Source organism: Oncorhynchus tshawytscha, linkage group LG27 (genome assembly GCF_018296145.1).
Source record: "Oncorhynchus tshawytscha isolate Ot180627B linkage group LG27, Otsh_v2.0, whole genome shotgun sequence".
NCBI lineage: Eukaryota > Metazoa > Chordata > Actinopteri > Salmoniformes > Salmonidae > Oncorhynchus > Oncorhynchus tshawytscha.
The window spans coordinates 20,054,625-20,081,730 of NC_056455.1; the positions used below are offsets into that span (position 1 = coordinate 20,054,625).

Consider the following 27,106-nt stretch of genomic DNA (forward strand, 5'->3'; position numbering starts at 1 on the left):
CTGATTATTTTCCTCCCCCTCCTTATGTGTTGATTGAGTGCACCTGTTTTGAATTAGGTAGTAGGCTTTATTAGTCAGTCGGCCCGCAGAGTTCCTTGTGCGGGATTAATTATTGTGACCATCTGTTTAGTGTACTTGTGTGCACGTCTATGGGTTTTGTGTTTTTCCCATTTTGAGGGTTTTCCCTGGACCGTTTTAAGTCCCCCTGTTTGGGGGCATTTGTTTGTTCATTACGCCCTGTGTGTTCGTGAGGGTTGGCTTATGTTCGCCGTTTGTCGGTGCATTAAAATAGCACTCACCTGAACTCTCTGCTTCCTGCGCTTGACTCCTCACCCACTACACTCAGATCGTTACACTAACAAACCAATAAATGTGCGAAAACCTAAACAGTCCTATCTGGTGCAAACACAGAGACAGGAACAATCACCCACAAACACACAGTGAAACCCAGGCTACCTAAGTATGATTCTCAATCAGAGACAACTAATGACACCTGCCTCTGATTGAGAACCATACTAGGCCGAAACAGAGAAATACCCAAAACCTAGAAAAATAAACATAGACTGCCCACCCAACTCACGCCCTGACCATACTAAATAAATACAAAACAAAGGAAATAAAGGTCAGAACGTGACAAGTAATCAGATTATGTTACTGAGTTTGGGTAATCCAATCTGATTACTGGACTGATAACTAGTAACTGTAACAGATTACTTTAAGAAAATAACCTACCCAACCCTGACTGTCAGGACTGGCCCAACAGGTGAAATCCTCTCACAGGCAGGTGGGAAACACACTCCTCAAACCTGTAGAGATTCATCTTAAACAAACAGTTACAACATGACCACTCTATTCACAGAGAGCAGATTAGTACGTTGGCCATGGGCTCCTGTTTGGTTTCTGTCTGCAACCGTTTCACCATGAAAGACTGAGCCCAGAGAGGGAACAATATGCTAGCTTTTATCAGAGGGAAACAGCAGTCCCCCACACACGGACAGCTCTCTCTTCTCTCAGTGTCAGGGCTGTGTGATGCATGCAGGCAGCCATCCACACTCTCCTCTCCTTTAGCCTGTTGCCGTGTTCTTCAGCTGCAGTATCCTGAGCAGCAGGCACAGCAGCACAGAGCTACTGTCTATCATACCCCTCTACCTGCTCTGTCTATTTCCCTTCCCTGATGAATTCACCTCCTTACTCCCCACGCAGCCCTGATGACAGACGCAGGATGACAGAGACAGGAATTGAAACAGGGAATTAAGGGACTCAGAAGAGAGCATGGGGTTGGTGTTGTCACACCCCCATTCACTCTAAATTATAGCACCCCTGAGCATGTATATCACAGCACCAGTGTACATACAGTACTCCTGTTTGTGAGACGGGTTTACGACCTCTTTCTAGTTCATTTCAGTGCACCTTAATCAGAGAGATGGCATCTCTGCATTGATAGGACCCCCATCAGACAATGTGTGCAGTCATGTACCTGTTTGTGGGTGGAGACATGACAGGCACAGATGATGAAAGCACGATACAACACGAATGACTTTTTCTTCACACAAACCTTGAGATACAAAGGCATTGAGCTGTGTTAAATGTTGGCCATTGCTTTGCCAAATGTATAGTAGTATATATGTATAGTAGTATATATGTATATGTGTATAGTAGTGTATATGTATAGTAGTATATATGTATAGTAGTATATATGTATAGTAGTGTATATGTATAGTAGTATATATGTATAGTAGTATATATGTATATGTGTATAGTAGTGTATATGTATAGTAGTATATATGTATAGTAGTATATATGTATAGTAGTGTATATGTATAGTAGTATATATGTATAGTAGTATATATGTATAGTAGTATATATGTATAGTAGTATATATGTATATATGTATAGTAGTGTATATGTATAGTAGTATATATGTACAGTAGTATATATGTATATATGTATGGTAGTATATATGTATATATGTATAGTAGTGTATATGTATAGTAGTATATATGTATAGTAGTATATATGTATAGTAGTATATATGTATAGTAGTATATATGTATAGAAGTCACCAATAGTCCTGGATGCCTTCCTATTGGTCCTATTGATTCCTCAATAAATTGTACTGAACAAAAAATATAAACGCAACATGTAACAATTTCAAATATTTTACTGAGTTACAGTTCATATACGGAAATCAGACAAATGAAATAAATAAATTAGGCCCGGATCTATAAATTTCACATAACTGGGAATATAGATATGCATCTGTTGGTAACAGAAAGCTTAAAAGAAAAGTAGGGTCGTGTATCAGAAAACCCGTCAGTATCTGGTGTGAACACCATTTGCCTCATGCAGCGCGACACATCTCCTTCGCATGGAGTTGATCAGGCTGTTGATTGTGGCCTGTGGAAGGTGGTCCTACTCCTCTTCAATGGATGTGCGAAGTTGCTGGATATTGGGGCGATATGGATAGCACTGTCTTACACGTCGATCCATAGCATCCCAAACATGCTCAATGGGTGACTCGTCTGGTGAGTATAAACATGAGGTGATGTCGGGCCTCACGATCTCATCACAGTATCTCTGTACATTCAAATTGCCATCGATAATATACCATTGTGTTCGTTGTTCATAGCTTATGCCTGCCCATACCCTAACCCCACTGCCACCATGGGGCACCCTGCTCACAACATTGACAGAAGCAAACCGCTCGATCACACAATGGAGCTGTTGCCCCATACAGTTGAAACCGATATTCATCTGTGAAGAGCACACTTCACAGATGAGCATTTGCCAACTGAAATCGGTTACGACGCCAAACTGCAGTCAGGTCAAGACCCTGGTGAGGACGACGGCAAATGAGCTTCCCTGACAGTTTGTGCAGAAATGATTTGGTTGTGCAAGATGATCCCACAGGTGAAAGCCGGATGTGGAGGTCCTGGACTGGCGTGGTTACACTTGGTCTGCAGTTGTGAGACTGGTTGGACGTACTGCCAAATTCTCTAAAATGACCTTGGAGGTGGTAATTACCTTGGAGGTGGTAAGACATTAACATTCAATTCTCTGTTAACAGCTCTGGTGGACATTCCTGCAGTCAGCATGCCAATTGCACGCTCCCTCAAAACTTGAGACATCTGTGGCATTGTGTTGTGTGACAAAACTGCACATTTTAGAGCGGCCTTTTATTGTCCCCTGCACAACGTGCACCTGTGTAATGATCATGCTGTTTAATCAGCGTATTGAAATGCCACACCTGTCAGGTGGATGGATTATCTTGGCAGGAGAAATGCTCATTAACAGGGATGTACAAATTTGTGAACAAAATTTGAAATAAATTATAATTCCGTGAGTATGGAACATTTCTGTGGTATTTTAATTCAGCTCATTAAACAAGTGACCAACACTTTACATGTTGTGTTTATATTTTTGTTCAGTGTATTTTGATTAACTGCAGCTGAACTCTCAGGGGGACCCTTCATCACCGTCACACCTTGTAAGGTATGCTGGTAACTAACCGCTAACTGGTAACTAACCCAAGATCATTGACGTCGTTTCCAATGGGAGCAAATTAAGCATAGTGTGCAGAACAAGCAAGAAGGTGGGCAGAGCCAAGCACGAGCTAGCAAGATCCTACTGGTGTGTTCTAACATATATTTGCATATTTCCATTAGGGAACGCCTACTCTGTGAACTGTGTGTGTGAAGTTACTCAAGTCGTCCTTGCGCTCCTTCTAAACAATGCAATGTTTAGAAACGTTTTTTAAAGGGTCAAGTCTACAAAACTTAGTGCGCTCTGTTCATAACAGATTGTAGTTTTGGGGAAAAGAAAACTGTATTGAGATTGAATGTTTCATCAATGAGAAAATGTGCGGAATGTCGGCCAAGTTTCATCTAGCTCCATCTTCTCCCACTTCCCTCCACTGGTCTTATATGGTGGTGAGAAGAAGTTGTAAACGGATGCTTCAGATTTATACATCACATCCTGTGAAGTATCTGGCTCCTACTTCTTTCTGTGGTATGACAGTCTTTCCCTGGTATACTGGAGGACCAGGAGTCATTTATCTCACCTCATTCTCTAGAGCCAGATTAGCTAGAACACCAGCCTGGATCAACCTTCATGAGAAGCTTCGTCTTCCACTGCAGACAATCTAAACGGGCTAAAGCATGTTTCACATGCTGTCTCTCTACAAACCAACAGTAGCTGTTGGTCTATGCACTATAACTAAGGCGCTGTAATGGTGTGGATCTATTTGAAAGATCAATATCTTGCACAGTAAGACATAATAAGAAGTGAATATATTTATATATAAATAACACAGTGACCTGACGAAGATCCTTGCAGGATGGAAACGTAGTTTGTTTATGAATAAAGGTATGTGGTGGGGCTTATGAGTGCCAGCTCTATTTCTATTGGTCCTGCACCCCACTAAGGAATGTTTGATCACACTTGACTATATAATTAACATAGCAACAACATGAAGTGTGTCTACACCAGACCAGATCACAGTAGACAAACAAACACCTGAATGATCCTGAGGCATCCCATCCATTTGGAGAGGTTGAGTGTGGTCGATACCAGATTGCATAGCTATTACTGTCCTCGCTCTGTGGTGTTAGTGATGATGATGGCTGTCGTACAACATCCAATCAGAGACTACACACTACAGAGCAGCAGGGTTATGATTGGGATACAACAAACAGACCCAATCCCCCTAACTCCTCTCATTTCATCAAGCCAACTGATGATTATTCCATGCCATGACAACAACTAATAGCCATAATGACTGCAGTGAGCTCTAAGAACTCACCCACAAAGGGAACATTCAATCTATTACCACCCTACAGCTCAGCAGCAGCCCTCCCTTTCATTTAGAGAGGAGGCGGTGTTTGAAGCCAGGGGAGGCCCTGCTACACCTACAGCCAGACAAGTGTGACTACGCTCGATTAAAAAACTCCTAAAATACAGAAAAGCCATGGATCGCCTGTTATTGGTGTCATCTTAATGCATGCTGTGGATTTGATGGATGGCAGTTCTGCACACTGTCTCCTCATCCTGCTCATCTTTCATCTGCTCCCCACGTCACTGCTTCTCTCCCTCAGAAGGGGTAAAGCGTTAGCGACCCTCAAGCCGTCTTTTTGTGATTCAAATCCTTGATGAGGGAATCTGCATGTGTGTGTTGATTTTCTGTCTGCCTCGAAGTCCTGAGAGAAGAGATGCATTTCATCTATGGAAATCATAATAGCCTTTATACCCTTTCCGCACATCATTTTTTCATGATTATTGTAGTATTGTCCAGTCCTTGAATCCTGGATGGTGTTTGTTGATGAAGGACTGGGGGTATTACACAGTAGATGCACAAATCATTGTGGACAGAAGAATGCGTGTAATTGAATCAGATGGTTCAGGGGTATATCTCTGATTAATATCGGACTCCCCTGATGTTTTGGAGGCTGGCTAATTGGATATTTATGTTGAACCTTTGAGCTGTTCTCCTCTATACTGATGCTAGCTGGGCCCTGAATAACACTCCTCATCTAATTATGCTGCTGCTGGATGGATTCAGACTGGATAAAGGACTGGCTCTGCAGTCCTTTAGGCTGCAAGGCGGTGCATTAGAAGAAACGGGTGCATGTTCATGATATGTGTGAGATATACATTATACATTATATTACATCTTCTATGTGTTTACAGTTTTCCTTTTACATGATTGTTATTTGTGGTTTTGAAAGTGTGTGTGTGTGTGTGTGTGTGTGTGTGTGTGTGTGTGTGTGTGTGTGTGTGTGTGTGTGTGTGTGTGTGCGTGGTCCTCTATGTGATGGGTTTCTCTAGGCATGTCTGTGCGTGTGCGTGTGTGTGTGCGTGTGTGTGTGTGTGCGAGTGTGTGTGTGTGTGTGTGTGTGTGTGTGTGTGTGTGTGTGTGTGTGTGTGTGTGTGTGTGTGTGTGTGTGTGTGTGTGTGTGTGTGCGTGCGCTTGTGTGTGCGTGTGTGTGTGTGTGCATGGTCCTCTATGTGAAGGGTTTCTCTAGGCATGTGTGTGGGCTGGGTGTGTGTATGTGGTCCTCTATGTGAAGGGTTTCTCTAGGCATGTGTGTGGGCTGGGTGTGTGTATGTGGTCCTCTATGTGAAGGGTTTCTCTAGGCATGTGTGTGGGCTGGGTGTGTGTGTGCGTGGTCCTCTATGTGAAGGGTTTCTCTAGCTGTGTGTGTGGGCTGGGTGTGTGTGTGCGTGGTCCTCTATGTGAAGGGTTTCTCTAGGCATGTGTGTGGGCTGGGTGTGTGTGTGCGTGGTCCTCTATGTGAAGGGTTTCTCTAGGCATGTGTGTGGGCTGGGTGTGTGTGTGCGTGGTCCTCTATGTGAAGGGTTTCTCTAGGCATGTGTGTGGGCTGGGTGTGTGTGTGCGTGGTCCTCTATGTGAAGGGTTTCTCTAGGCATGTGTGTGGGCTGGGTGTGTATATGACCCCTCAGTGTAGAAGCTTTTTCATCACATCTCCTGTGATCAAATCACATGGAGCTGTCAGAAAGCATTGCATTACAGCACGTACAAGTCACACAACTGCATGTCGGCCAAGCCAACGCAATGTGTTATAATGCTGCACATTAGACATTTTCTCTTTCGCTGTTGCCGTTTGTGTTTCCATAACAGCTACACAATTCACTTAGCCCCAGTGAGTCATACAGGATAAGCACAGATACCAGTTGTTATTCAGCTTGATAATGACTTAGTCATAGGGGACACACAGAGGGCAGATTCTACTGTACTTATAGTCTTTGTCCCAAATGGCACCCTATTCTCCATAAAGTGCACCACTTTTGACCAGGGCCCATAGAAAATAGGGTGCCATTTGAGACATAGTCTCTGCTGTTTTTCTGAGCTGGGCTCCTATTCAACTCTCTCCTCTCTGTTAGCTGAGAACAGCTAGGAGCAACTCAATTAAACATGTGAAAAATAGTCCTCTCACTTGGAGGGAAAAAAACTTCACTTTGTCATTAGCAGATGGATGCTCTGTCAAAAGCATTTCGGAGAATTCTTCCTCATCTTAAATGCAAATGAAGCAATATTACAAACCGAGATATTCAAATATTAATGTGTCTGAGATTATAGTTTCATTAGGGATTTTCTTTTCCCCAAAAGAGATATGTGTAACCATAAACTGTTCCTCCTAAATATTCAATATCGTTATTGTATATATTATCTATATATATCATTATATATCTTTTTCAAAAGTTAAGAGGTACTAAATGACTGCATTGTTATGATGACGTTATAACTGCTACAGGCCAACTGGACAGTACTGAGTGGACTGTAGCTGGAACTGTCTGAGGTGCCCAGTCAAACCACTGACTGAGTCAGACATGCAGGTGCAGCACTTTCTGTTGACCTATTATGATTTGTACTACACTCATGTCTCACTGTCTCATGCATTGTTTATTTGCCAGAATTGTGCTTCCAGTACTATGACCCCTGTAGTTCTCTAACACTCTAAAACTCTCCATACTTATCAGAAGGGATGTAGTATCTACGCTACTGCTCATTTCGTTGTATTGCACACAGTACATGTGTGTGGCGTCTTTGTGAATAAAAACGTCCACTATATGAACGTGTGTGGATGTAAATGGGATGTAAATGTTAGGGGAAGGATAGTGGTCCCCCATGTGATTTCACTGAAGAGCACAGCTGAGCCAATGCTGTTAGGAGACATGACAAGTCAAAGTTGTCATGAGAGTTAGTTGGTGACGACAAGCCATATGTACAGTGTTGGCTGCAAACCAAGCCTGAAGCTTGAAAGGGGGTATAGCAGCCAAAGCAATAATTCAGTATGATGCTGTTTGTCTCAGGCTCCCTCTCTGAGTGCACACACACTCTCCTGCTCTCCCATTCTGCTCCTGTTGTGTAAGTCGTGGCAGCAGCCGACAAAACATAGGGGGAGGAGAGAGAGAGACAGAGAGAGAGAGAGAGAGAGAGAGAGAGCGCTGGCGTTCTCAGACAGACACTCATCGCTCGCTCTCTCACTGGCTGGGTGGACAGAGCTGTGCCGCAGGAGGAGAGGAGCACAGAGAGAACACGCTGCCCGATGAGAGAGAGGGGACCAGAGGAACAGTCTGTCTGCACAGGAGGAAGAGAATACAGAAAATAATAGGGCAATATCCAAAGGAAGGGAAGTGAGAGAGAGAGAGAGAGAGAGAGAGAGAGAGAGAGAGAGAGAGAGAGAGAGAGAGAGAGAGAGAGAGAGAGAGAGAGAGAGAGAGAGAGAGAGAGAGAGAGAGAGAGAGAGAGAGAGAGAGAGAGAGAGAGAGGGGGAGAGATAGAGAGAGATAGAGAGAGAGAGAGAGAGAGAGAATGCACACATCTACTTTATGGGAGGAGGAGGAGCCCGTTTGGGGGTGGAGCTGAGAAGGATTGACGGACATCGAGAGAGAGAGAGAGAGAGAGAGAATGCACACATCTACTTCATGGGAGGAGGAGGAGCCCGTTTGGGGGTGGAGCTAAGAAGGATTGACGGCAATCGGCGAGGAGGAGGAGGAGCGTGAGGGCAAGTTAATGAATTTGATTTGGAGAGAAGTATTTTTAGAAAAGGAAGAAAACAAGAGGAGCGTTACGATTGGAAATGCCACAGTTCTGAGGGAGAGAAACAGAGAGTGAAAGAAAACTGGAGCGAGAGAATGAGGGAGAGAGAGATACCAGGATCTGAGCGTGACTGAACAGATTTTCCATCGACTCTGGTCAGGTTTTCCACAGGGAAACGCAGTGTGTGTGCATGTGCTCCTTTCTCAGTGTGAATGAGTGTTTGCGTGCATCTGGGACTAAGAAGCGGCTGCTCCACGCACAAGACGGGCTGGCCGCACATTATCACCCGCAGGACACAACACCCGCTCCTCCAGTCAAGAGAGGAGGAGAAGAGAAAGGAGAACGGAGGGGGGAATAGGGAGAGAGTGACAGATGGGAAGAGGGGAAGGCTGGAAATCAAGAAGATAAAAGTGAGCTCACAAAAAAAGCCGGAGAATAAATTAGCGAGGTAGACTCACAAAGGCAATTAGTGATGTGCGGCTGCTCGTTTTAGCGGTGTCATGTAAACAAGTCCAGCCTCTGGCCGTGGTGGGGTTGGAGGGTTAGCAGGTTGAACGAGGCTGAGCATCACTGATCGAAGTGGAGCAACGGCAAAGTCCCAAAAGACAGCAGCCTCGGTCGGCAGAGAGAGGAGCGCCGACAGAGCAGAGGGAACCGGCAGGACGAGCCGTTCTTTGACAGACGGCACCAGATAGAACCACAACAGACCCACTGCTCTCTTCTTTAACCTTCCGTTCTTTCATTTTGTCTGTGCTTCTCAGCTCATCTTGCCTCTCTCTCTCTCTCTCTCTCTCTCTCTCTCTCTCTCTCTCTCTCTCTCTCATTCTCTGTCTCTTCCTCTCTCGCTCTGTGCTACACTAACTGGTGCGGATGCTGGAGTCACTCATGTAGAAGCTGCATCGCTTGGTGCATATTTGCATGGCTGAATGTATTTTTTGCTGCTGAGTTGGGTGAGTGGAGTACTTTCAGGTCAAGGGAACCAGATGGACTGAGTGGGAGAAGCCCAACAAGTAGCTAAAGAGTAAAACAAGACACCAACAACAACAAACAGAAGATACTGTGACAGAGAAAGAGAGTTAGTATGTGTGTGTGTGAGAGAGGTTGTGTGTGAGGAGCTTGTACGGATTGTGTGTAACAGCAGAGTCAGATAAGCACAAATCCAGGTGTGGATTACATCAGTGGGGATATCGGTGCCCTGGAGCTCCATGTGGGGCCCAGCCCCTGAGGCCTGGCTGGGAGATGAAGCCTTTCTCTCTGTACTAGGAGCGGTGTGGGCAGCCATGGCTCTGGAGGGGCGATGTCTCCAGCAGGGATCCCCAGTCGTGGTGAGGAGAGGCCGCCGGCGCCTCCCTGCAAGGCCAGGCCTGTCCTCAATCACCTCTACAATGCTGACTGGGACAAGTCTGCATGGCCTCAGGCATGTGTGTGTGTCCGGTGGCTCCATAGGCCGTCGGGCCTTCTGGCTGCTGGCCCTGTGCACCTCATTGGGCCTGCTCCTGTCCTGGTCCTCCAACCGCCTGCTCCACTGGCTCTCCTTCCCCACCTACACACGGATCCACACAGAGTGGGCCAAGGAGATGGCCTTCCCCACAGTCACTATCTGCAACAACAACCCAATCCGCCTCTACAAGCTCACCAAAAGTGACCTGTACTTTGCTGGCCACTGGCTGGGCCTACTGCTGGCCAACCGGACGGTGAGACCCATGGTGCTGGATTTGCTGCAGGAGGACAGCCAGGCCTGGTTCAGCAAACTGTCTGACTTCAGGCTGTTCCTGCCCCCCAGAAACTTTGAGGGCAGCAACCTGGAGTTTATGGACCGGTTGAGCCACCAGCTAGAGGAAATGCTTCTCTCATGCAAGTACCGAGGAGAACCGTGCGGTCCCCAGAACTTCACCTCTGTAAGTCTCAGCATAGCTCCCTCTTAAATCACTTCTTCATTGACAGTTTAGCTCTGTGTGGTGGTTGAACCTCCCAGACTGTTCATCTGATTTCACCTGTTGTCTCTCCTCTTTTCATGGAGTTTCATCTCTTTCCTTGAAGTTCACAGTAGTTAACAGCAGGGTTTGGAACCAAAAAAATGTCCAATCGTTTTGTTCTGAACAGAACCATTATTTGTTTTGTTCCATTCCACTGTTCCGACCTGCAAAAGTTCTGATTAGTTTCGAAACAAAAAAAAGTACCAGTTTATATCATTCCTTTCTGTTCCCTTTTAAATGTCTGAAGTATTTGTCTTTTATTACATTAGCTCAGCATTACATTTCTTTACCAATCAGTGAGGATAAGGCAGCTTGCAATGGAGCGGACAAGCTATATTTGTTTTAGCCTAGGAAGCCAATGGTAGAGTTCTCATTGGGGCTTTACATGTTAGCCCGGTCCGACCCAAACCCGATGAGCTGAAGCCCGAGCCCAGGCCTAGTCCGACATCCCATAAATGTAATGAGCCCGAAACCGAAACGATGTCTGATTTCTAGAAAACGGACGCACCTTTCCCTAGACCATATTGCTCTTTTGTTCAAGTTAAGTAGACTATTAATTTACCATGGTTTTTACAACAACGTGAGATATTGTTGGAAGCGAGCAGAGTGAGGAGAGAGTGAAAAGCCCAAGCCTTGTCTAAGAGAAGTGATGAGAGGGGAAAACCCAACTTGAATATAATCAACAACTGTTGTATGTGGATCTCAGGGTTTATACAGTAAGACATCCATACTGTTGTATGTGGATCTCAGGGTTTATACAGTAAGACATCCATACTGTTGTATGTGGATCTCAGCGTTTATACAGTAAGACATCCATACTGTTGTATGTGGATCTCAGGGTTTATACAGTAAGACATCCATACTGTTGTATGTGGATCTCAGGGTTTATACAGTAAGACATCCATACTGTTGTATGTGGATCTCAGAGTTTATACAGTAAGACATCCATACTGTTGTATGTGGATCTCAGAGTTTATACAGTAAGACATCCATACTGTTGTATGTGGATCTCAGGGTTTATACAGTAAGACATCCATACTGTTGTATGTGGATCTCAGGGTTTATACAGTAAGACATCCATACTGTTGTATGTGGATCTCAGGGTTTATACAGTAAGACATCCATACTGTTGTATGTGGATCTCATGGTTTATACAGTAAGACATCCATACTGTTGTATGTGGATCTCAGGGTTTATACAGTAAGACATCCATACTGTATATACAGTATCTTCAGAAATGAGACAAATGCTTCTTCTGTTGCCTGTTTTGAAGTGTGTGTTTGGTTCCGTGAGCTAATTGTTTTTGTTAGATCAGATTATCTGTGATTTCTTATCATCTATTCAACATTGTTTACACTGTTCCAAACGGTCAGAAAACAAATATTTGAATAGTAGCCTACCTTTACACACATGGGTCACACAGCGCTCAATCCTCTCCTCCTTCTTGATCTCTTTCTCCTTCTTTTTGTTGTTGTTGTTATTATCAGAATTATAAAAGTATGTAAGCTAATATCATCAACAGTAGGTTTTAAAATGAAATAACAAAGGCAGCCTTGAATAATTAAACAAATGAACCACAACATGTCAGCAACTGTCGGAATGCAACTGTGTTTAATCTTTGTAGGCAGAAAAATGCATTTCTTCCTTAGAACAGACTCTCGAGGATTTCTTATTTGTTAGGTGTTGTTTACACTGTTCCATTTCAATGTTCAAGACTCCATGTCTAACACCTGTTTGGCAGTGGCACACAGCGCTTGGCTTACCCACCTTCTTCTGGTTCTTCTTAGGATTATTATTATTATGCAGTAATATAGTAGCCCATATAAGTATGAGTCAGTCAGTCATGACTTTAAATACAATCAAGCTTTTTATGTAGAAAATAAAAGAACAAATTAAATGTTCTGCCTAATTAGGCCATGGCCTAGGCATTAAGGAAACAGAACAGAACACAACAAAATAACACATCAATTAAACAACACTGGAGCCATGGAGTCTTGAATATTGAAACAATAAATACATGTTCTGGATATTATTAGCTGTAAGCCAGCCTATGTCCTAACGGGTGCATGCATGTGTCACGTGAACAGAGCATGGCAGGGAAAGGCACATTTAGCAAATAGGGAATATTTTTGCATTCTCAACAAATTAGCTAACATAACTTTTCAGTCAGAGAAACAACAAGAAAGAAACTAGGGAATTACTGTAGTTAGATTGCAGCTTCAGCACCTTGGACAGCGCAATACACATGGCAGCCTGTAGCTGCTCCCGGCCGCGACCGGGAGGTCCGTGGGGCGACGCACAATTGGCCTAGCGTCGTCCGGGTTAGGGAGGGTTTGGCAGGTAGGGATATCCTTGTCTCATCGCGCACCCGCAACTCCTGTGGCGTGCCGGCTGCAGTGCACGCTAACCAAGGTCGCCAGGTGCATGGTGTTTCCTCCGACACATTCCGGGTTGGATGCGCGCTGTGTTAAGAAGCAGTGCGGCTTGGTTGGGTTGTGTTTCGGAGGACGCATCTCTTTCGACCTTCGTCTCTCCCGAGCCCGTACGGGAGTTGTAGAGCGATGAGACAAAATAGTAATTACTAATTGGATACCACGAAATTGGGGAGAAAAGAGGGTAAAAATAAATTTAAAAAAAGAGCTGTTTACAAAACAGATAAGAGGGAATTATCTCTACTTCCTTAAAGCATTCAAACAAATAAAAGCAGGTTCTAACCAGTTCTCACAGACTATGTGTCAAAGATAGGGGAGTGATAAGATCTTTTGAACCTACAAAGACAGAACAAGAATCAGACTGTTTAGGCATTTACGGCCCCAGAGATAAGGGCCAATAACAAATCCCTCCTTTGTGGGGTGTATGAAGAGGTTACTGGACAGCAGGGACAATTCCCAGTGAAAACATCATTTAGCTCAAGCATTTTCATAGAATTTAGATTGTAACAAAACCATTTTTCCTCCACATAACTGTTACCCAGTTTTCGCTTTGTACAGTATTTACTTATCTTGAGCAAAAATATAAATGCAACATGCAACAATTTCAAAGATTTTACTGAGTTACATTTCATACTGTATAAGGAAATCAGTAAATTGAAATGAATTCATTTGGCCCTAATCTATGAATTTCACATGACTAGGTAGGGTCGCCACCATGGGTGGGCCAGAGAAGGCATAGGCACATCCACTGGGGAGCCAGGCCTATTCAATCAGAATGAGATTTTCCCAACAAAGTGGCTTTATTACAGACAGACTCCTCAGTTTCATCAGCTGTTGGGGTGGCTGGTCTCAGACGATCCCGCAGGTGAAAAAGCCGGATGTGAAGGTCCTGGGCTGGCGTGGTTAATATGTGGTCTGCGGTTGTGAGGCCGGTTGGACGTACTGTACTGCCAAATTCTCTAAAACAATGTTGGAGGCTGCTTATGGTAGAGACATTAACCTGTTAAATTACCTGGCAACAGCTCTGATGGACATTCATGCAGTCAGCATGTCAATTGCACGCTCCCTCAAAACTTGAGATCTGTGGCATTGTGTTGTGTGACAAAACTGAACATCTTAGAGTGGCCTTTTATTGTCCCCAGCACAAGGGGCACCTGTGTATGGTTCCCAATCAGAGGCAGCTGTCGATTGTTGTCTCTGATTGAGAACCATACTTAGGTAGCCTGTTTTCCCACTATGATTTGTGGGTAGTTATTTTCTGTTTAGTGTGTTGCACCTGACAGACCTGTTTCGGTTGTGCCTTTTGTTACTTTGTATTTAGTGTTCAGTTATATTAAATAAAATGCCGAACACGTACCACGCTGCACCTTGGTCCTCACCTTCTTCCACCAACGGCCGTTACAGTAATGATCATGCTGTTTAGTCAGCTTCCTCAGGTGGATGGATTATCTTGGCAAAGGAGAAATGCTCACTATCAGGGAGGTAACCAAATTTGTGCACAGAATTTGAGAGAATTTTTTTTTGTTGTGCATATGGAACATTTCTGGGATCTTTTATTTCCGCTCATGAAACATGGGACCAACACTTTACATGTTGCGTTTATATTTTTGTTCAGTATAGTATCTGCTCTGTTTATTGTAGTTTCTTCCGTGCTCGTTAGGGCCTGTCCATGGTTCTGTTGATTAGAGTTGGGCAATACTGTTGAGCCAGGTGGTGGCCTTGGCCTGGGAGCCATTTCATATCACAAGGTACAGTCTCTATTGCCAGCCCCATGAAAACTGTATTGCCTCTCTCTCTCTCTCTCTCTCTCTCTCTCTCTCTCTCTCTCTCTCTCTCTCTCTCTCTCTCTCTCTCTCTCTCTCTCTCTCTCTCTCCGTGTTTGTGCTTCTCATGGTGCTGTGACAGTGACAGATGTTTTCTCTGAGGTGACACAAATACTCAAACACTCTTTGAAATGTTATTTTTGCATTTCATTTTTCTCTTCTTATCTCCCTCCATTGGCCCTAGAGCCTGTAAAACTCACTGCAGAACAGAAAGGGTGTCAAATGAAGGTGATGCGTGCAGTACTGTGTTTGTGAAGACAGAGTGTATGTGCCCATGTGTTCATGTGGGACTACTGCCACAGTCCTCACTGATGTGTCAATCATTATAGCACAAGTTGTAGGCTCTCAGCCACTCTCACTTCACTTTACATGTTGAGCAGCTGTGCATTAAAACCCACAAACAGAGCAATATTAACCTCCACCCCTTCAATAAATACAGTTGAATGAGTGCAAAGCAGTGGTCTCACTCTTCATGCTCCTATTGAGATGGTCAGCCTTGTGTCCATGGCTTCATAGAAATGGATGACTTTCATTAAGTTTAAACTCAGCGTCCGATCAGCACTAGCTCTGTAATGATCCTGCTATCAGTCCTCTGTATCGGCGGCCTCCCAGTCCGGAACAGGACGAGGAGCAGAGCAGCACGCCGTCAAACAATGTGCTACTTAATCAGAAACATGCCCTCAGGCCAAGTCCCTGTAATAATGTTTCAAACCAATCTCAGTCATCTGGAGTGAGGTGCTCATCCTGATTACAACACAGACATCAATTTATTTAGGATTCTCACCATGGTGGCTCCTGAAGTTTTGTGACTGAGCAATCTATACAGGGTATAGACAGGTTGGCAGACAGGGTGCGGACAGGGTATATACAGGGTACAGGCAGTGTGTAGACAGGGTGTTTTTTATGAATTAGTTTTATTTTATTTAACCTTTATTTAAATTAACGAGGTAAGTCAGTTGAGAACAAATTCTTATTTACAATGACCACCTACCCCGGTCAACACTAACCCGGGCAACGCTGGACAAAATGTGCGCCGTCCTATGGGACTCCCAATCATGGCCGGTTGTGATACAGCCTGGAATTGAACCAGGGTCTGCAGTGACGCCTCTAGCACTGAGATGCAGTGCCTTAGACCGCAACACCACTCGGGAGCCCTGCTGTAGAGAGGGTGTAGACATGGTATATAGACAGGGTATAGACAGGGTGTAGACATGGTATATAGACAGGGTGTAGACATGGTATATAGACAGGGTGTAGACAGGGTGTAGACATGGTATATAGACAGGATATAGACAGGGTGTAGACATGGTATATAGACAAGGTATAGACAGGGTGTAGACATGGTATATAGACAGGGTGTAGACATGGTATATAGACAGGATGTAGACATGGTGTAGACATGGTATATAGACATGGTGTAGACATGGTATATAGACAGGGTATAGACATGGTATATAGACAGGATATAGACAGGGTAAAAGGGAGCCGCACACTCTAGGAGCTCAGATGCAACAATGTAATTACCAACGTTTCGACAGCCAAGCTGTCTTCATCAGGTATTATACCCTGATTAAGACAGCTTGGCTGTCGAAACGTTGGGAATTACATTTTTGCATCTGGGCTCCTAGAGTGTGCGGCTCTCTTTTATGTTCAAGTTTTCTACTCCGCTAGCCAGCACCTCGTCTTAATAGGTGTGCGTTTCTTTTTCTTCTATAGACAGGGTGTAGACATGGTGTAGACATGGTATATAGACAGGGTATAGACATGGTGTAGACATGGTATATAGACAGGGTGTAGACATGGTATATAGACAGGGTATAGACATGGTGTAGACATGGTATATAGACAGGGTATAGACATGGTGTAGACATGGTATATAGACAGGGTGTAGACATGGTATATAGACAGGGTATAGACATGGTGTAGACATGGTATATAGACAGGGTATAGACATGGTGTAGACATGGTATATAGACAGGGTATAGACATGGTGTAGACATGGTTTATCGACCGGGTGTAGACACGGTATATAGACAAGATATAGACAGTGTGTAGACATCGTAAATAGACAGGGTATAAACAGGGTGTAGACATGGTATATAGACAGGATATACACAGGGTATAGACAGGTTGTAGACATGGTATATAGACAGGATATAGACAGGGTGTAGACATGGTATATAGACAGGGTATAGGCAGGGTGTAGAAATGGTATATAGCCAGGATATAGACAGGATATAGACATGGTATATAGACAGGATATAGACAGGGTGTGGACATTGTATATAGACAGGATATAGATAGGGTGTAGACATGGTATATAGACAGGATATAGACAGGGTGTAGACATGGTGTAGACATGGTATATAAACATATAGACAAGGTATAGACAAGGTGTAGACATGGCATATAGACAGGATATAGACAGGGTGTAGACATGGTATATAGACAGGGTGTAGACATGGTATATAGACAGAGTGTATACATGGTATATAGACAGGGTGTAGACATGGTATATAGGCAGGGTATAGACAGGGTGTGGACATTGTATATAGAGAGGATATAGACAGAGTGTAGACATGGTATAGACAGGGTGTAGACATGGCATATAGACAGGATATAGACAGGGTGTAGACATGGTATATAGACAGGGTGTAGACATGGTATATAGACAGGGTGTAGACATGGTATATAGACAGGATATAGAAAGGGTGTTGAGATGGTATATAGACAGAGTGTAGACATGGTATATAGACAGGGTGTAGACATGGTATATAGACAGAGTGTAGACATGGTATATAGACAGGGTGTAGACATGGTATATAGACAGGGTGTAGACATGGTATATAGACAGGGTGTATACATGGTATATAGACAGGGTGTAGACATGGTATATAGACAGGGTATAGACAGGGTGTGGACATTGTATATAGACAGGATATAGACAGGATGTGGACATTGTATATAGAGAGGGTGTAGACATGGTATATAGACAGGGTGTAGACATGGTATATAGACAGGTTATAGACAGGGTGTGGACATGGTATATAGATAGGGTGTAGACATGGTATATAGACAGGATTTAGACCGGGTGTATACATGATATATAGACAGGATATAGACAGGGTGTGGTCATGGTATATAGACAGGATATAGACAGGGTGTAGACATGGTATATAGACAGGGTGTAGACATGGTATATAGACAGGATATAGACAGGGTGTAGACATGGTATATAGACAGGGTGTGGACATGGTATATAGACATGATATAGACAGGGTGTGGACATGTGTTACAGGAATTAAATTGCTCTATGTTTTAATACCCATAAGGATTTGTAAGACCCTTATTCTATAATAATGGACAGAGCCCAGTCTTAAAGTCAAACAGCAGAATTTATTCACGAGAGTACTGAACACGATACAGTTTACCACAGGTTATAAACTGAAAATGGCGTCATTAGTTCCAGTACCAACCCGTCTCTTCTCCCACCCTGGTACAAAGGCAGTATCTCAAGCCTTCCCACATCGTCTCCCTACCAATTTAATATAATTTATGGTCGAGCTAAGGTCTTCTTGTGTAGATAAGCATTCTAGCCAGTCTGAAGATATAGTTCATTCATTTCTACCAAGGAACAGACAGTCATTGTTCTAATTCTTGATTATATTTACACACATTATATTCAGTACTAGGATTAAGAAAGAAAATTCATACATATACAGTAACATAATAGTATTCTGATTAGTACATATACAGTAACATAATAGTATTCTGATTAGTATATATACAGTAACATAACAGTATTCTGATTAGTCAGTCCTGATTGAAATGTATACATAATTAGTCATTATTGATAAAAATTCCCTTAACAACATGGTATATAGACAGGGTATAGACATGGTGTAGACATGGTATGTAGACAGGGTGTACACATGGTATATAGACAGGATATAGACAGGGTGTAGACATGGTATATAGACAGAGTGTAGACATGGTATATAGACACGGTGTAGACATGGTATATAGACTGGATATAGACAGAGTGTAGACATGGTATATAGACAGGATATAGACAGGGTGTAGACATGGTATATAGACAGGATATAGACACAGTGTAGACATGCTATATAGACAGGATATAGACAGGGTGTAGACATGGTATATAGACAGGATATTGACAGGGTGTAGACATGGCAGTGCCTTAGACCGCAACACACGCAACACAGGCAGTGTTCCTAGGCCGTCATTGAAAATAAGAATTTGTTCTTAACTGACTTGCCTCGTTAAATAAAGGTAATAAAAAATAATAATAATAATGAATAAATGCCACTCAGGTGCCCTGCTGTAGAGAGGGTGTAGACATGGTATATAGACAGGGTATAGACAGGGTATATAGACAGGGTATAGATGACTTCAAGCCAGTTCTCTCAGGGTGTAAGTGGCTGTGTTTGATTTTGACTTTATATGTGTGAAGATGTCCGTTACAGTCAGACTGTGTGAAGATGCCAATCTGCAGTCACTGTTTAGTCATTTCTGCGTCTGTTTCTCTTTGTGTCCACAGAGCCTTGTGTCTGGATTGGGTTGTGTTGGTTGTATCGGTGGTGTGGGTGTCGTTCTTTGTATGCACAGTATGTAGCATTGAGCCGTGGTTGAGTTGTATTGTAATGGTGGTGGGTGTGTTTCTCAGCTGGCTGTGTGTTTAAGCCTACTGTACAGTAGTGATTGATCTCAGTCTCCGGAGCCAGTGGGATTCCAGTGAGGCCTTCCTCTCTCCTCTCCATCCACTGTTATAACACAGGAGGAAGCCTGATGTGATGTCTGTAACTGGCCCCCTCAGTGTCAGTGTGCACATCTCATTAGACCATCAGTGCATCAGATAAAGGCTTCCCTCAGGCCAAATCACATATATATGTATGTTTACATACTCATCTCATATGTATATACTGTACTCGATATCAGCTACTGTATCTTGCCTATGCTGCTCTGTACCATCACTCATTCATATATCCTTATGTACATATTCTTTATCCCCTTACACTGTGTATAAGACAGTAGTTTTGGAATTGTTAGTTAGATTACTTGTTGGTTATTACTGCATTGTCGGAACTAGAAGCACAAGCATTTCGCTACACTCGCATTAACATCTGCTAACCATGTGTATGTGACAAATAAAATTTGATTTGATTTGATTTGATTTATATATATATACATTCACACACAGTGGGGCAAAAAAGTATTTAGTCAGCCGCCAATTGTGCAAGTTATTTTTCATCATAGGTACACTTCAACTATGACAAACAAAATGAGAAAAAAAAATCCAGGAAATCACATTGTAGGATTTTTTATTAATTTATTTGCAAATTATGGTGGAAAATAAGTATTTGGTCAATAACAAAAGTTCATCTCAACACTTTGTTATATACCCTTTGTTGGCAATGACAGATGTCAAAGATTTTCTGTAAGTCTTCACAAGGTTTTCACACACTGTTGCTGGTATTTTGGCCCATTCCTCCATGCAGATCTCCTCTAGAGCAGTGATGTTTTGGGGCTGTTGCTGGGCAACACAGACTTTCAACTCCCTCCAAAGATTTTCTATGGGGTTGAGATCTGGAGACTGGCTAGGCCACTCCAGGACCTTGAAATGCTTCTTACGAAGGCACTCCTTCGTTGCCCAGGTGGTGTGTTTGGGATCATTGTCATCTTTAATGCCCTTGCTGATAGAAGGAGGTTTTCACTCAAAATCTCACGATACATGGCCCCATTCATTCTTTCCTTTACACGGATCAGTCGTCCTGGTCCCTTTGCAGAAAAACAGCCCCAAAGCATGATGTTTCCACCCAGTGCTTCACAGTAGGTATGGTGTTCTTTGGATGCAACTCAGCATTCTTTGTCCTCCAAACACGACGAGTTGAGTTTTTACCAAAAAGTTATATTTTGGTTTCATCTGACTATATGACATTCTCCCAATCTTCTTCTGGATCATCCAAATGCTCTCTAGCAAACTTCAGACGGGCCTGGACATGTACTGGCTTAAGCAGGGGGACACGTCGGGCACTGCAGGATTTGAGTCCCTGGCAGCGTAGTGTGTTACTGATGGTAGGCTTTGTTACTTTGGTCCCAGCTCTCTGCAGGTCATTCACTAGGTCCCCTCGTGTGGTTCTGGGATTTTTGCTCACTGTTCTTGTGATCATTTTGACCCCACGGGGTGAGTTCTTGCGTGGAGCCCCAGATCGAGGGAGATTATCAGTGGTCTTGTATGTCTTCCATTTCCTAATAATTGCTCCCACAATTGATCACCTCAAACCAAGCTGCTTACCTATTGCAGATTCAGTCTTCCCAGCCTGGTGCAGGTCTACAATTTTGTTTCTGGTGTCCTTTGACAGCTCTTTGGTCTTGGCCATAGTGGAGTTTGGAGTGTGACTGTTTGCGGTTGTGGACAGGTGTCTTTTATACTGATAACAAGTTCAAACAGGTGCCATTAATACAGGTAACGAGTGAAGGACAGAGGAGCCTCTTAAAGAAGAAGTTACAGGTCTGTGAGAGCCAGAAATCTTGCTTGTTTGTAGGTGACCAAATACTTATTTTCCATCATAATTTGCAAATAAATTCACAAAAAATCCTACAATGTGATTTTCTGGATTTTTTCCCTCATTTTGTCTGTCATAGTTGAAGTATATCTATGATGAAAATTAAATTACAGGCCTCTCTCATCTTTTTAAGTGGGAGAACTTGCACAATTGGTGGCTGACTAAATACTGTTTTGCCCCACTGGAGAGAGAGAGAGAGAGAGAGAGAGAGAGAGAGAATTTAAATGCGGGACCATAATTCTGCCCAAACTTCGGTGGTAGCCTCCCTTGTGCCAAATCTATCACAGTGAACAGGAGCTAAGGGACAGCTCCCTGATCAATAAATCCATTAGATGTTTGCTATAGTTTATGGAGGTCCATTTCCCTCTCCCCCTCAGCCTTACGTCACAGACAGAAATATACACTGAACCAAACCACTCTATTCCCCACTTCATTGTCAAGGATTACTGAGCCACAGTGATTTTTCTGCCATTGAAATCCCTGAGCGGGCCGCTTTAGTGTTTTTTTGTGCCGCCTATGTCCAAACAGTGGCTAAAAAAGTAAATGTCAAGCCCTGCACATTGACTCACAGATGTGTGGAAGCGAAGCACATTGCCATTCACTCCCAGGGCTCTATTTTCGTCTGGCATTAAGTCAGCGCAATTGTCAAACGCACGCTCGCAATGTCTGAAGTAGGGGCCTCTAAAGTTCAGCCACACCCATTGCCATGCCCCCTGCCACACCCACCCACCTAAACCCATAAGACCCATAACCCAATAAACTCCCAGATGGCCTTAGCATCCCCCAAATGATGATGTGTATCATACCTGATCAAAGCTGTGCAGACGTGGTAGATAATCCATTCTCTACTGTATATCACATGTACAGATCTATACCCTACCTAATCAAGCCCCTGTGTGAAACAGATGTGGCACCTCAGATGATACATTCAAACAATGCTCAGAGATGGAGATTACTAGCCAATCAAGCACTCTCAACAGGACATATAACACTTCTGCCTTGCCTAACCACTATAATCTAGCAGCTATGTCCCTGGAGTCTTAGAACGACGGTAACTTATTAACAGCTTTGCTGCTAGGTGTGCTGTTGCACTGTGTGTGTGTGTGTGTGTGTGTGTGTGTGTGTGTGTGTGTGTGTGTGTGTGTGTGTGTGTGTGTGTGTGTGTGTGTGTGTGTGTGTGTGTGTGTGTGTGTGTGTGTGTGTGTGTGTGTGTGTGTGCAAAGGCCTGTATGATTCAGTTAGTTATCGGTGTAGACGGGAATCGATCTTTCCTCATTGCAAGCCATTTTTCCATAATATTTCTTAATATTAAGAGGCTTTGTGGATCAATTGTTTGATAATTCATTTTATAGAGGCAGGGTAAACTCACAGTGCCTCAGAGTGATCTATGTTCTAGATGGAGAAATGAAAGCCCATATTCACTGAGTGGATTGCCATGAAGTCACAAAGTTACCCCAGTCACAGTACTTTGAATAAGCTCTTGCTTTGCACTGCACCTCAAGTCTAACCTCAAACAATATCATTTTTTCTAACTTTTTTGTGCAAATGTCAGCTTGGTTTTTCACATCTCTTATGAGGCCTACTTTTGCCACTGTTTCTTTGTATAGCAGAAAGCTTCCTCTACCTGTTGTTTCCCAGACCAAGTCAATCACCTCCCTGTTTAGACATGAAGACAGTGTGAGGTGATTGACATGTTCCTGTTTAGACATGAAGACAGTGTGAGGTGATTGACATGTTCCTGTTTAGACATGAAGACAGTGTGAGGTGATTGACATGGCCCTGTTTAGACATGAAGACAGTGTGAGGTGATTGACATGTTCCTGTTTAGACATGAAGACAGTGTGAGGTGATTGACATGGCCCTGTTTAGACATGAAGGCAGTGTGAGGTGATTGACATGGCCCTGTTTAGACATGAAGGCAGTGTGAGGTGTTTGACATGGCCCTGTTTAGACATGAAGACAGTGTGAGGTGATTGACATGGCCCTGTTTAGACATGAAGGCAGTGTGAGGTGTTTGACATGGCCCTGTTTGGACATGAAGGCAGTGTGAGGTGATTGACATGGCCCTGTTAAGACATGAAGACAGTGTGAGGTGATTGACATGGCCCTGTTTAGACATGAAGACAGTGTGAGGTGATTGACATGTTCCTGTTTAGACATGAAGACAGTGTGAGGTGATTGACATGGCCCTGTTTAGACATGAAGGCAGTGTGAGGTGATTGACATGGCCCTGTTTAGACATGAAGGCAGTGTGAGGTGTTTGACATGGCCCTGTTTAGACATGAAGACAGTGTGAGGTGTTTGACATGGCCCTGTTTAGACATGAAGGCAGTGTGAGGTGTTTGACATGGCCCTGTTTAGACATGAAGGCAGTGTGAGGTGATTGACATGGCCCTGTTTAGACATGAAGGCAGTGTGAGGTGATTGACATGGCCCTGTTTAGACATGAAGGTAGTGTGAGGTGATTGACATGGCCCTGTTTGGACATGAAGGCAGTGTGAGGTGATTGACATGGCCCTGTTTGGACATAAAGGCAGTGTGAGGTGATTGACATGGCCCTGTTTAGACATGAAGGCAGTGTGAGGTGATTGACATGGCCCTGTTTGGACATGAAGGCAGTGTGAGGTGATTGACATTGCCCTGTTTGGACATGAAGGCAGTGTGAGGTGATTGACATGGCCCTGTTTAGACATGAAGACAGTGTGAGGTGATTGACATGGCCCTGTTTGGACATGAATTCAGTGTGAGGTGATTGACATGGCCCTGTTTGGACATGAAGGCAGTGTGAGGTGATTGACATGGCCCTGTTTGGACATGAAGGCAGTGTGAGGTGATTGACATGGCCCTGTTTGGACATGAAGGCAGTGTGAGGTGATTGACATGGCCCTGTTTGGACAAAGCTAGTCCAGTTACCATGGGGCCTGGGAGAGCAAGCGATGGCATTTAAAAAACACCTGGTTAAGAAAGCCAAGCTCTCCTTTGGTCTTTCGTCATTGACCTTTCAGTGGGGCGCTGTACAACACACCATAAACTATTGATCTTGCCTAGAGTAAACAACACTGCCAGTCAGGGGGAGCTGTAGCTCCAGCAGCCCCCGTCCACAGCAATCTCATTAACACAGCAAGCACTCTGTCCTCCATGCCCAGCCCCCAATCCAATTTTCATCTTGAAAATAGAAACACAGATATCCACTGAGATCACCAGGTCCAGCTGCCTGCCGTCTAGCTAATAGTAAAATCTATACCATTGACATGTGTTACGGATGGCATGCTGCTCAGGCTGCTGGTCATTTATATGCCTATAGGAGTGATGCTCAGGCTGCTGGTCATTTATATGCTAGTAGGAGTGATGCTCAGGCTGCTGGTCATTTATATGCTAGTAGGAGTGATGCTCAGGCTGCTGGTCATTTTTGTGCTAGTAGGAGTGATGCTCAGGCTGCTGGTCATTTATATGATAGTAGGAGTGAGGCTCAGGCTGCTGGTCATTTATATGCTAGTAGGAGTGATACTCAGGCTGCTGGTCATTTATATGCTAGTAGGAGTGATTCTCAGGCTGCTGGTCATTTATATGCTAGTAGGAGTGATACTCAGGCTGCTGGTCATTTATATGCTAGTAGGAGTGATTCTCAGGCTGCTGGTCATTTATATGCTAGTAGGAGTGATGCTCAGGCTGCTGGTCATTTTTATGCTAGTAGGAGTGAGGCTCAGGCTGCTGGCCATTTACAGTTGAAGTCGGAAGTTTACATACATTTAGGTTGGAGTCATTAAAACTCGTTTTTCAACCACTCCACAAATGTCTTGTTAACAAAACTATAGTTTTGGCAAGTCGGTTAGGACATCTACTTTGTGCATGACACAAGTAATTTTTCCAACAATTGTTTACAGACAGATTATTTCACTTATAATTCACTATATCAGAATTCCAGTGAGTCAGAGGTTTACATACACTAAGTTGACTGTGCCTTTAAACAGCTTGGAAAATTCCAGAAAATTATGTCATGGCTTTAAAGCTTCTGAAAGGCTAATTGACATCATTTGAGTCAATTGGAGGTGTACCTGTGGATGTATTTCAAGGCCTACCTTCAAACTCAGTGCCTCTGTGCTTGACATCATGGGAATATCAAAAGAAATCAGCCAAGACCTCAGAAAAACATTGTAGACATCCACAAGTCTGGTTCATCCTTGGGAGCAATTTCCAAACGCCTGAAGGTACCACGTTCATCTGTACAAACAATAATACGCAAGTTTAAACACCATGGGACCACGCAGCCGTCATACCGCCCAGGAAGGAGACACGTTCTGTCTCCTAGAGGTGCGAAAAGTGCAAATCAGAACAACATTAAAGGAACAACATTAAGAACAACATTAAAGGACATTGTGAAGATGCTGGAGGAAACAGGTACAAAAGTATCTATAACCAGAGTAAAACGAGTCCTATATCGACATAACCTGAAAAGCCGCTCAGCAAGGAAGAAGCCACTGCTCCAAAACCGCCACAAAAAAAGCCAGACTACGGTTTGCAACTGCACACGGGGATAAAGATCGTACTTTTTGGAGAAATGTCCTCTGGTCTGATGAAACAAAAATAGAACTGTTTGGCCACAATGACCATCGTTATGTTTTGAAGGAAAAAGAGGGAGGCTTGCAAGCCGAAGAATACCATCCCAACCGTGAATCACGGGGGTGGCAGCATCATGTTGTGGGGGTGCTTTGCTGCAGGAGGGACTGGTGCACTTCACAAAAGAAGGAGGGACTGGTGCACTTCACAAAATAGATGGCATCATGAGAATGGAAAATTATGTGGATGGAAAATTATGTGGATATATTTAAGCAACATCTTAAGACATCAGTCAGGAAGTTATAGCTTGGTCGCAAATGGGTCTTTCAAATGGACAATGAACCCAAGCATACTTCCAACATTGTGGTAAAATGGCTTAAGGACAACAAAGTCAAGGTATTGGAGTGGCCCTCACAAAGCCCTGACCTCAATCCTATAGAAAATGTGTTGGCAGAACTAAAAAAGCGTGTGCGAGTGTTACGCCCCTGAAAACAGGGGAGAAATAATCACGAGAATGATACGGTGTTGTTTTCTCAATTCAACTTTTAGTTCAATGAGAAAAGACCGCGATTTCCCCAGGAATATGGGTGGAGACCAGAGCAATCGATCTCAGGCTCATAGATTAAGAGCATTTAGTAGATCACAGATGAACACTTTTAGACACCACAAAATAAAGTAATCAATATAACGTTTACACATTACTCTCACAATTCGTACCCTTTGTACGCTTGACAGATTTTAACTTTAACACAATTATATGAATGTTATCAATCTCTATCAACTAATACTGAATGCATGATCTTTTTAACCTTAGATGTTTTAAGATCCTCACATACTATGAACTTACTAATACTTTTTAATGTATAACAGGCTATGAATGTTTCCTTTAACCTGTCACACTCTCCCCGACAAAATAAATGTTGTCCCAACATTACCAACATTGTCTTCTTCAACAGTCCGTATGCACTGGACCTAGAAAATCCTCTTCTGTAAGGTAGTACTTGAGCAGAGGTCAAGGGTCACAGTTCAAATATAACTAACAAGGTATATTCACAGTCCATATCTATTGACCAGCTATATAACATAAGCAGTCTTTTCTCATACTATTGATCAACAGTCCATCAATTTTAATGATCTATATGCATAGTCTGCAAATTGTCTCTTTTGACAG

At 43.4% G+C, this 27,106-nt stretch overlaps 1 protein-coding gene across 2 annotated transcripts in view; it reads left to right on the plus strand.

The window, feature by feature from the left end:
* The window catches only part of LOC112237214 (acid-sensing ion channel 2), a 564,722-nt gene that overhangs the window by 319,691 nt on the left and 217,925 nt on the right, over positions 1-27,106 (plus strand). The window contains exon 1 of one of the 2 annotated variants that reach the window (XM_042307186.1): positions 8,295-10,458. The exons of the other annotated variant lie outside the window; for it this stretch is intronic. Coding sequence (XP_042163120.1) covers positions 9,766-10,458 — 693 coding nt within the window. The 5' untranslated portion in view covers positions 8,295-9,765. Of the gene's footprint in view, positions 1-8,294; positions 10,459-27,106 lie in introns of those variants that run through there. 2 annotated transcript variants of the gene reach the window in all.